Raw genomic sequence first — 11,154 nt, 5'->3', positions numbered from 1 at the left:
TCCTGTTTTCAGGGTGTTGTACTTTCTTTCCTGTCCTGATTTTAGAGTTTTTTTAATACTGGTAGCCATATTTTGTTCATTTTCATGGTTTCCTCCTTTCTATTGTAATTGTCCACATGCTTGTGGATTTCAATGGCTTGTCTGTGTTGTATGACTTGGTGGTTGTAAGAGTGGTCCAGCATTTCTGCGTTCTCAGATAATATGCTGTGTCCATGTTGGTTCATCAAGTGCTCTGCTATGGCTGACTACTCTGGTTGAATCTGCAGTGCCTTTCGTGTTACTTGAGTTGTGTCTGGACAATGCTTTTGCGTTTGGTGGTCCCTCTGTAGACTTGTCCACAGCTGCATGGGATACGGTAGAGTCCTGCAGAGGTGAGAGGATCCCTCTTGTCCTTCACTGAATGTAGCATTTGTTGGATTTTCTTAGTGGGTCTGTAGATAGTTTGTAGGTTGTGTTTCTTCATCAGCTAGCCTATGCCATCAGTGATTCCCTTGGTGTATGGTAAGAACACTTTCCTCTGGGTGGATCTTTGTCTTGACTCTCGTGGCTTGTTTTTGGCCTCCGTCCGCTGCTCACACCTAGGAATTGAGCAAACGACCTAGGAAAATATTTCAATGCTTTTCCTCATAGCAGGTTATCAGGGGTAATATTGTTGCTGGGTGTATTGTGTGGTGGTGCCTCTGGATCTGCATGTTTTCAAAGTCATTTCTGTGTTTCACGGTGTGCAGGAACCAGTATTGCTTTTTTCCATCCCCAACCAGATAAATGGATGGAGGAGCAAATGCATAAGTTGGGTATCTAGTGCACCATCAAAACCTCAAATATACCAAATGTATTTTGGGCTCTATTTTTGTTTTATGTGTTGTCGAAGGCTTTCATGGCCGGGATCACAGGGTTGTTGTATGTCTTTCGGGCTGTGTGGCCATGTTCCAGAAGCATTCTCTCCTGACGTTTCGCCCACATCTATGGCAGGCATCCTCAGAGGTTGTGAGGTATGGAGAAAACTAAGCAAAGAGGTTAATATATATCTGTGGAAAGTCTAGGGTGAGAGAGGTCAGTGTGAATGTGTAGTTAATCACTTAAATTAGCATTGAAAAGCTTATCTGCTGTCTTCTTCCTGCCTCTGGGGCATCCTTTGTTTAGAGTCGTTAACTGCCCTTGGTTGATTCATGTCTGGAAACCCTCTGTTTTCAGAGTATTGCTTTTTATTTACTGTTCTGATTTTTGAGTTTTGTAATACTGGTAGCCAGATTTTGTTCATTTTCATGGTTTCTTCCTTTCTGTTGAAGTTGTCCACATGCTTGTGGATTTCAATGGCTTCTCTGTGTAGTCTGACATGATAGTTGTTAGAATGGTCCAGCATTTTTGTGTTCTCAAATAGTATTCTGTGTCCAGGCTGGTTCATCAAATGCTCTGCTATGGCTGATTTCTCTGGTTGAATTAGTCTGCAGTGCCTTTCATGTTCTTTGACTCTTGTTTGGGCGCTGCGTTTGGTGGTCCCTATGTAGACTTGTCCACAGCTGCATGGTATCCGGTAGACTCCTGCAGAAGAGAGAGGATCCCTCTTGTCCTTCGCTGGCCGTAGCATTTGTTGGATTTTCTTCGTGGGTTTGTAGATAGTTTGTAGGTTGTGCTTCTTCATCAGCTTCCCTATGCGGTCAGTAGTTCCCTTGATGTATGGTAAGTACACCTTTCCTCTGGGTGGATCTTTGTCTTGACTCTTATGGCTTGTTCTTGGCCTTGCAGCTCTTCTGATGTCTGTGGTGGAGTATCCATTGGCCTGTAGAGCCCAGTTTAGGTGGTTGAGTTCACCTTGGAGGTGAGGTTCGCAGATTCTTTGTGCACGGTCTGTCAGGGCTTTGATTGTGCTCCTTTTTTGACTTGGGTGATGGTTGGAGTTTTTATGAAGGTATCTATCTGTGTGTGTAGGTTTTCTGTAAACTGTGTGGCCCAATTGTTGATTGGGTTTGCGGATGACCAGAACATCTAGAAATGGCAGTTTTCCTTCCTTTTCTTTTTCCATGGTGAATTGGATGTTTGGGTGGATGCTGTTAAGATGGTCCAGGAACTTGCTGAGTTCTTCCTCTCCATGGCTCCAAATCGTGAAGGTGTCATCTACGTATCTGAACCAAACAGTTGGCTTTTTTGGTGCTGTTTCTAGGGCCTGTTTTTCAAAGTATTCCATATAGAAATTTGCTACTACTGGGCTGAGAGGGCTCCCCATGGCCACTCCATCCTTCTGTTCATAGAATCCAGTGTCCCACTGAAAGTAGCTAGTGGTGAGGCAATGGTGAAACAGGGCTGTGATGTCTTCTGGGAAGTTTTGTTTGATTAGTGTGAGGGTGTCAGCTACTGGGACTTTGGTAAAAAGGGACACCACATCAAAGCTGATCAGGATGTCCTTGGTGCTTAGATTGAGGTTGCTGATCTTTTCTATAAAGTGTGTAGAGTCCTTGATATAATGTGCAGTGAGCCCAATGTGGGTTTGTAGCTGTGTAGCCAGAAATTTTGCCAGGTTGTAAGTCGGCGATCCAATGGCACTTACAATGGGTCTGAGTGGGATGGAGTCCTTGTGGATTTTGGGGAGTCCGTAAAGCCTGGGTGGGAGGGCTTCTGATTTGCACAGCTGTTGGCGTATGTCAAAGTTAATGGAGGAGTTCTTGATTAGAGTGTTCGTTTTTCTGGTGATTTTGTTAGTGGGGTCTTGTTTCAGTTTCTTGTAAATTGTGGGATCTAGAAGTTGTCTGATTTTTTCTTTGTATTGTTTTGTTTCCATGATTACTGTGGCATTCCCCTTGTCAGCTGGAAGAATGATGATTTCAGGATCTGAGTTGAGATCTTTGATGGCCTGTCTTTCTTTTCTCGTTATGTTGCTGGGGGGGAGTTTTGCATTTCTCAGGATCCTTGCTGTTTCAATTCTTACCTCCTCTGCTTCTTCCTCAGGGAGCTGGTAAATTGCTGATTCAACATTGGCAATGATGTTTTCTACTGGGATCCTGGTGGTGGTGACTGCAAAATTTCCTCCTTTTTCTAGAATGGATACTTGGTCTTCAGTGAGTTGTCTGTCTGTCAGGTTGATGATGGTCCGTGATTTATCCAGTTCTGGCTTTGGCTGTTGCTTACGGCATTTGTCAAATTTTTGTTTTTGTCTCTTGGTGTGGAGAACCATGTCTTTCTCCATTTTCTTGTAGGTAAGGCTGTCTATTTTATCCCAGTCCTGGGTATTCATCTTTTGGCTGATGTTGATGTGGAGGTGCAGCAGTTCTTTGTCTGTGTTTGCGAGTTCTTTACGGATGGTGTGGATTCTCTCTCTCAAGAGGTTGCGTTCCAGGCGGTTGTAAATGCGATGAGCCTGTGGTGTTTTGAAGGTCCTTTTGGCTGCTCCCAGAAGACATCACAGCCCTGTTTCACCATTGCCTCACCACTAGCTACTTTCAGTGGGACACTGGATTCTATGAACAGAAGGATGGAGTGGCCATGGGGAGCCCTCTCAGCCCAGTAGTAGCAAATTTCTATATGGAATACTTTGAAAAACAGGCCCTAGAAACAGCACCAAAAAAGCCAACTGTTTGGTTCAGATACGTAGATGACACCTTCACGATTTGGAGCCATGGAGAGGAAGAACTCAGCAAGTTCCTGGACCATCTTAACAGCATCCACCCAAACATCCAATTCACCATGGAAAAAGAAAAGGAAGGAAAACTGCCATTTCTAGATGTTCTGGTCATCCGCAAACCCAATCAACAATTGGGCCACACAGTTTACAGAAAACCTACACACACAGATAGATACCTTCATAAAAACTCCAACCATCACCCAAGTCAAAAAAGGAGCACAATCAAAGCCCTGACAGACCGTGCACAAAGAATCTGCGAACCTCACCTCCTCCAAGGTGAACTCAACCACCTAAACTGGGCTCTACAGGCCAATGGATACTCCACCACAGACATCAGAAGAGCTGCAAGGCCAAGAACAAGCCATGAGAGTCAAGACAAAGATCCACCCAGAGGAAAGGTGTACTTACCATACATCAAGGGAACTACTGACCGCATAGGGAAGCTGATGAAGAAGCACAACCTACAAACTATCTACAAACCCACGAAGAAAATCCAACAAATGCTACGGCCAGCGAAGGACAAGAGGGATCCTCTCTCTTCTGCAGGAGTCTACCGGATACCATGCAGCTGTGGACAAGTCTACATAGGGACCACCAAACGCAGCGCCCAAACAAGAGTCAAAGAACATGAAAGGCACTGCAGACTAATTCAACCAGAGAAATCAGCCATAGCAGAGCATTTGATGAACCAGCCTGGACACAGAATACTATTTGAGAACACAAAAATGCTGGACCATTCTAACAACTATCATGTCAGACTACACAGAGAAGCCATTGAAATCCACAAGCATGTGGACAACTTCAACAGAAAGGAAGAAACCATGAAAATGAACAAAATCTGGCTACCAGTATTACAAAACTCAAAAATCAGAACAGTAAATAAAAAGCAATACTCTGAAAACAGAGGGTTTCCAGACATGAATCAACCAAGGGCAGTTAACGACTCTAAACAAAGGATGCCCCAGAGGCAGGAAGAAGACAGCAGATAAGCTTTTCAATGCTAATTTAAGTGATTAACTACACATTCACACTGACCTCTCTCACCCTAGACTTTCCACAGATATATATTAACCTCTTTGCTTAGTTTTCTCCATACCTCACAACCTCTGAGGATGCCTGCCATAGATGTGGGCGAAACGTCAGGAGAGAATGCTTCTGGAACATGGCCACACAGCCCGAAAGACATACAACAACCCTATTTTTGTTTTACTTATCATTCTAATAAGGTGGGTGTAAATCTGCATCTCACCAAGTTACAGTCAGTTGTACTGGGGAAGGGCTGGGTACAGCTAGGTTTTTTTCTCTCTCCTCGTGTCAGGAGCAACCAGAGTTGCTTCTGGAGTGAGATAATTGGCCGTCTGCAAGGACATTGCCCAGGGGACGCCCGGATGTTTTTTTGATGTTTTACCATCCTTGTGGGAGGCTTCTCTCATGTCCCCGCATGGAGCTGGAGCTGATTGAGGGAGCTCATCCATGCTCTCCCCGGGTGGGATTTGAACCTGGCAGCTTTTAGGTCAGCAACCCAACCTTCAAGTCACAAGGCTTTTATCCCTAGGCCATCGGAGGCTGTATATATTTGCCGCTCCTTTGTAGCAGTCATGTGCAAGACTGAAATGTGAAAATCAGTGACACCCTTCTAACAAAACTCTGAATTCAGATTCCCCTTCCTTAGCTGAATGGTGCTCTTGAGAGCAGCTATTGCAGCAGGTGATTTCTCAATGAAGAGCCTGCTTGTGTTGGGTGCTCTTGTCGTATCTCCCACCCAAGTCTGTGTTCCTCCTCCTTGGGAAAAGGGAGCCCTGGGACTTCACCCAATGTTGATACATTCTCTTTCTGTTATGGATGGAGGCCCTGCTCTGATCGGGACTGACTGGTTACCTTTAATGCTCAGTGGGGTTGGGGAGCAATGGTTTGACAGGGAGAGTATACATATAACTAACTTTCCTATAAATACAGGATTTTTCTTCCATGACTATATCTATGCGATCCTCTTTAGTCGATTGGTTCCAGGGCTTTTGAGAGAGGCTCTTTCCTCCTCCTTCCAGTGTAACGCTGGGCAAGGAAGGGTTAAGGGGAGGGAGTTTGGTTCCCAGAGAGGCAGGAAGGAAGTGGGCCTCCTTATACCAAGCTTTCCTGACTGTCTAGGAGTCAAACTCCCTCCCCTTAACCCTTCCTTGCCCTGCTGGGAGAGGGGAGTCTGCTTCTTTGGCCTGTCTCCTCCTCTTCCTCCTCCTTCTTCTCATCCTTCTTCTTCTGGTGAGTCTTATTCCCAGACCTTCTCCAAAGGGCCGAAGAGAGGCTGCAGCCCGAAACACCTGGAGGGAGGGACGAAGTTGGCCCAGGCCTAAGCTCACATGGGATTGGGGGTCATCACAACAGACTGTGAGGTTGTCCCTTCTCCATCTGGGGGGTCCTTAGGAGGAGACAGAGGCAGGCAGAGGGCCAGTGGCTTTATTTATTTATTATTTATTTATTTACAGCATTTATATTCCGCCCTTCTCACCACGAAGGGGACTCAGGGCGGATCACATTACACATATAGGCAAACATTCAATGCCTTTTAACATAGGACAAAGACAAACAACATAGCTCCGAGCGGGCCTCGAACTCATGACCTCCTGGTCAGAGTGATTGATTGCAGTTAATTGCAGCTGGTTTGCTCTCCCGTCTGCGCCACAGCCCCGGGCTTTCCCCTGACAACCTACTCACCGGCCTGCCTGCGTCCTCTTCCCCCCCCCCCCCATAAGTTTTGAAATAATTCGGTGATTCTGTTCATCATCTGTTATCCCAAATATTTTACCTTAGTTGTTATATTGATTTTTGTTGCTTGTTTCAAAGTCTTGGTTCTTCTTTACAAGAAAGACCATATATTATGTAAATAAAGAACTTGTTTCTGGTTTTTTTTACTCTCCAAGAAAAACCTCCCAAAACCTGTTGTCTAATTCTGCTTTTCTTTCACAGAAGAAATGTGATTGTTGGCTGAGAATTTTGAAGTAGAACCTGTTCAGGGATTTCTTTCCTTTGAAAGAAGAGGGAGGAAAAGCATCTTGGATACGGTTTGGTTCTTCATCAGAGTGGTTCCAACATGGAAAGACCCAACTCACCTGGACCTGAAGCAGGACTTGGGAGCAGTGGGGAATACTGGGAGCAAACTACGCGGATGTTCCTGAATGTGCACATACAGCACCAGCGCTTCAGGCAGTCCTCCTACCGAGAGGGCGAGGGGCCCAGAGAGGTTTGCAGCCGCCTCCACGATCTCTGCCGCCAGTGGCTGAAGCCACAGCAACACACCAAGGCTGAGATGCTGGACCTGGTGATCCTGGAGCAGTTCCTGAGCCTCCTGCCCCCAGAGATGGGGAGCTGGGTCCGAGAGTGTGGGGCAGAGACCTCTTCCCAGGCGGTGGCCCTGGCGGAAGGCTTCCTCCTGAGTCGGGCAGAGGACAAGAGGCAGGAAGAACAGGTGAGAGCATTTCCTCTTGGTTTCACTAACTTTGCGACTGATGGACAGGTTAAGCTTACATCCTGCCTTTCTTCCAAGAAGGGACCGATGTGAGGGAGGAGCCAGACTCTGCTCCCTCTGCCTCTTTTTCCACCTGCTCTGCCCCTCCTGCTGTCACCTCCATATCCACTGTAAGCTCAGTTGCTGATCTACTCAGATTTGTTGACACCCAGATATTACAATGAAAATGATGGGAGGAGGGTATGGCCTTTGTTAGGTTGCCATCTCAGAGTTATTCTTTTAAAAAATCCCATGCAGTTTCTGTGATATTTTTGAACTTTCTCCATACTACTTCTGGGATATTCTGCACTCTTCCAGGCCCAAAATAACTGCACGGAAGTCCAGTCTAATGTCCCTGCATCAGATAAATCTCCATCAAACACCACCCAGAGTCTCAGGCAGAAGAAGCTGAAGCAGGAAGGAGATGGGGCTGCAGCCTTGGAGGGTAAGAAGGAACTCTTCTGGGAGTTTCGATATTTTATGCCAGTGTAAATTTCCCTTTGCATCACATCCACAGTTTACTACATTTTTACGCCGCTCTTCTCACCCCGAAGGGGACTCAGAGTAGCTTCTAAATTGGCAATATTCAATGACATACAACAACGAACAAATACAATATACACTACAAAATCATTAAAAGTAAAAATAGCCAAAGCATATTAATATATACATTAATTCATTAAAATCCACTATTAAAACCACATTAATCCAAAGTCATAGTCCAGGAGCCATTCCAATTGTATTATGCTTACTTCATTGCTGCATATTGCACTGCCTAGTTTCATTTCTATCCCGCCCTTCTCACCCCTCAGGGGACTCAGGACAGCTTACAACATGAGCTTACTTTGTTGCTACATATTGCACTGCCTAGTCTCCAAAGGCTTGATCCCATAGCCACGTTTTCAGTTTCTTTCTGAAGATCAGGAGGGAGGGAGCTGATCTAATTTCACTGGGGAGTTCCACAGCCAAGGGTCCACTACTGAGAAGGCCCTGTCTCTTGTCCGAAGCAGCTGCACCTGTGAATGAGGCAAGACCGAGATCAGGGCCTCCCCAGGAGATCTTAACCTCTGAAGTGGTTTGTAGAGGGAGATACGTTCAGACAGGTAAGCTGGGATGGGCAGAGGTCCAGAATGAATGTGGTCACCCTTGCCTCTCCCAGGATCTTGTCCATGTCCTTGGGCTGCACTAATTGAAATAAATCCATTAAAACCAGACAAGCAGATGAGCGTGTTACATCTTCAGAGACTGCAGTTAAGGTGTTGCCCAGGTCAGACTGAATCAGAGCTAATTTATCCTCAAAGAATCGACTAAATCCTTCATAGCGAGCTGCTGAATACTCAGGGATCCCTTCTTGCAAGGCAGGATTTAACAAGTCTCTGACCGTTCGAAACCGCTCAGCTGGACGGTTTTTTGCAGAGGCAATGTTGGCCGCAATGAGAACTTTCTTTGCTGTGGAGTAAGTCCTTATATAGCAGGGATCCCCAAACTTTTTAAACATGGGGCCAGTTCACAGTCCCTCAGACCATTGGAGGGCTGGACTATAGTTTTTTTTTTAAAAAAAACTATGAACAAATTCCTATGCAGTGCACACTGCATATATCTTATTTTGAAGAAAAAAAAAACAAAACAGGAATAAATACAGCCTCAATGTTAATCATAATCATGTTAAAAATAATAAAGAGGGTTGGAAGAGACAGCTTGGGCCATTTAGTCCAACCTCCTTTTGCCTTTGTGCACCAAAAGCACTAGCAAAGCACCCCTTAATAATTAATTAAATAATAATTAAAACACCATTATAAACAAGCTAAGATTTGGAAAGCACGCACCAGGCAAGGGAGGAGACGGGAAAGCTGCATGCCTTTCCCTCCTACCCTACGCCGCACGCACCTTCCTCGGCGGAGGAGGAGGGAGCTGGCACTGCAGGGGCCGGATAAACGGCTTCGATGGGCTGCATGTGGCCCCCGGGCCTTAGTTTGGGGACCCCTGTTCTATAGGCTCATACCTGTATTCAATCCGATTTGCTATGTGTTGAATACCACACGCGCTCTAGTCTCCGTTTCACACGCTTCATTGCTGCCAAGTCCTCATGAAACCAAGGAGCTAATTTAGCTCTGCTATGTGAGAGGGGATGTTCCAGAGTGATCGTTTTTATTGCCTAGTCATCTCTCCATTCCAGAGAGTGACCAGAGCATCGATAGGATCACCTACCACAATGGCAGGAAACTCTCCAAGAGCTGTCAAGAATCTGTCAGGGTTCAAACGGTGACCCTGACTAGATTGATGAGCTGGCCCTCAGCTCACCCTCATCAGGCCACTTTCCGAACGCGAAAATGGCACCAACAAAACACGACAGCCTCGCTGATTTATAACTGCTGAAACTCAGCGGCTTTAAGGCTTTATTTACATTATTTACATTGCTTACTGTCCAAAACTATCCGGACACATGTTGCATGTCTGTCTCTCTCAAAAGTCCATTCTCTGTGTGCAGAAAGCACCTCAAACAGAAGAACCTTGCTATTTGCCCTTGCGGCTATCAATCAGGACTGCCAGAACTAACCTCTTGACTGCTTGAATGCTTGCCAGAACGAAACACCGAATCCAACAGCAAACAATAGATTGAACATTTCACTCTATAACAACAAAAACACTGACAGAATCCATCCGGAACTGCAAACCTCCTGCAAACCATTCTAATTGGTCCTCCAGCCCTGCAAAGGATAGAGGGCTCAGCAAGCCTAAACCTGATCAGATAATGGTCGGTTCATATTACACACTATCCCAGAATACTTATGAGGTATATACAGCAAACACAAGACAGTCTATGCACAGAGAAAATATAATGTCCAAATAGCATATAGTAATAACAAAATAGTAATAACAAAATCCCCAGTACAAAGCTCAATTCAAGGGCACCAAACTAAATGAAAAGGAGCAATAGCTCTCAAGCAGAAATTATTTGAGTCTTATATTTGAGTCTTATACTCTACTTGAGGGAGATGGAGCAGATATATATAAGCTTCAGGGATACACGTTCAAGGAGAATTTCTTCCAAACAGAGTAAGCAGACAATTGGTCATGTAGTTATGTATATGCTGAATGGAGAAAAAAATAATGGAGCACCGCTCTCAAAAAATCTTCGCAAATAAGTTCTACAGGGATGCCTGGGTATTATTTGTACCGTTTCAGTCAGGAGACCATTTTGGAACTATAAGCACTCTCGCTCTTTCCCAAGCCAAATTAATTGCTTTGGTATCTCCCCCTCCCCTGTAGTACTTCTTTAAAAGGCCCCTGGCTACTGGAAATCCCTCTCCTTCTTCCTCTCACTCTGTGAACTACATCCCGGCACCCTCGTCCCACTGGCCGGCAGTAAATGTTTGGCATGCCAACCCATCATCAATAACCGGCAATACTCCTACATTAGTCTAAAGATTCTACATTAGTTCTATGATTCTAAAGATGAATAAGGCTGCAAATTCAGCCCTTCAGTATCTTCCCAGGTGGGACCCGAACCTAAGATGACCCCTGAAATTGAGCTGTAAGACAAACAGACAGCAAACAATAGCTTTAGTCAGTTGAAATACCAAGCCCAGTACTAGTTTCAATCCATCCTACCCACAGCACTGCTTGCGAGATAAAGTCTTAAACCCTGACATTTTACATATTCTTGGACTGCTGAATTCTCCTGTGTTCTAAGGGTCACTTATTCATAGTTTTCTTTTTCGGATTGTAATTGTAACCTTTGAGACATGTTTACGTGACCAGCTTTCCACATCTTGCTCTCTCTCCCAGGGGCTAGAATGATGTTGTTGCCGAATCCTCAGTCGTTTCTTCCCCTTTGTGATGCAGTGGAACTGAGTCAGGTAAGCAGAAGGATTCCTGGGAGAGGAGGACTGGATCTGCCTGGATGTCATTTGTTCCAGGCTGAATCATCAAGCATCTCTTGAAACAGACAAGATTGAATGGGAGTTTCTTAAAAGTGAAATACTGAAGGCACAAGGAGGAAAAAATAATAGAAATCTAAAGAAACCGGAATAAATGT

General features: G+C 45.1%; 1 protein-coding gene across 2 annotated transcripts in view; it reads left to right on the top strand.

The window, feature by feature from the left end:
* The first annotated feature begins 5,753 nt into the window (after window positions 1-5,753).
* LOC103277561 (zinc finger protein 883-like) overlaps window positions 5,754-11,154 on the top strand; it is a 41,780-nt gene continuing 36,379 nt past the window's right edge. The window contains exons 1-5 of one of the 2 annotated variants that reach the window (XM_062973374.1): window positions 5,754-5,872; window positions 6,578-7,076; window positions 7,434-7,560; window positions 8,126-8,218; window positions 10,905-10,975. In XM_062973374.1, the coding sequence (XP_062829444.1) occupies window positions 6,702-7,076; window positions 7,434-7,560; window positions 8,126-8,218; window positions 10,905-10,975 (666 nt within the window). In that variant the 5' untranslated portion in view covers window positions 5,754-5,872; window positions 6,578-6,701. The remainder of the gene's footprint in view (window positions 5,873-6,577; window positions 7,077-7,433; window positions 7,561-8,125; window positions 8,219-10,904; window positions 10,976-11,154) is intronic. The other variant, XM_062973373.1, reaches the window with a different exon arrangement.

The sequence above is a fragment of the Anolis carolinensis genome, chromosome 2 (assembly GCF_035594765.1).
Source record: "Anolis carolinensis isolate JA03-04 chromosome 2, rAnoCar3.1.pri, whole genome shotgun sequence".
Taxonomy (NCBI): domain Eukaryota; kingdom Metazoa; phylum Chordata; class Lepidosauria; order Squamata; family Dactyloidae; genus Anolis; species Anolis carolinensis.
Note: the sequence above shows the minus strand (reverse complement) of the source record. Positions and strands in the feature narration are given on the sequence as shown.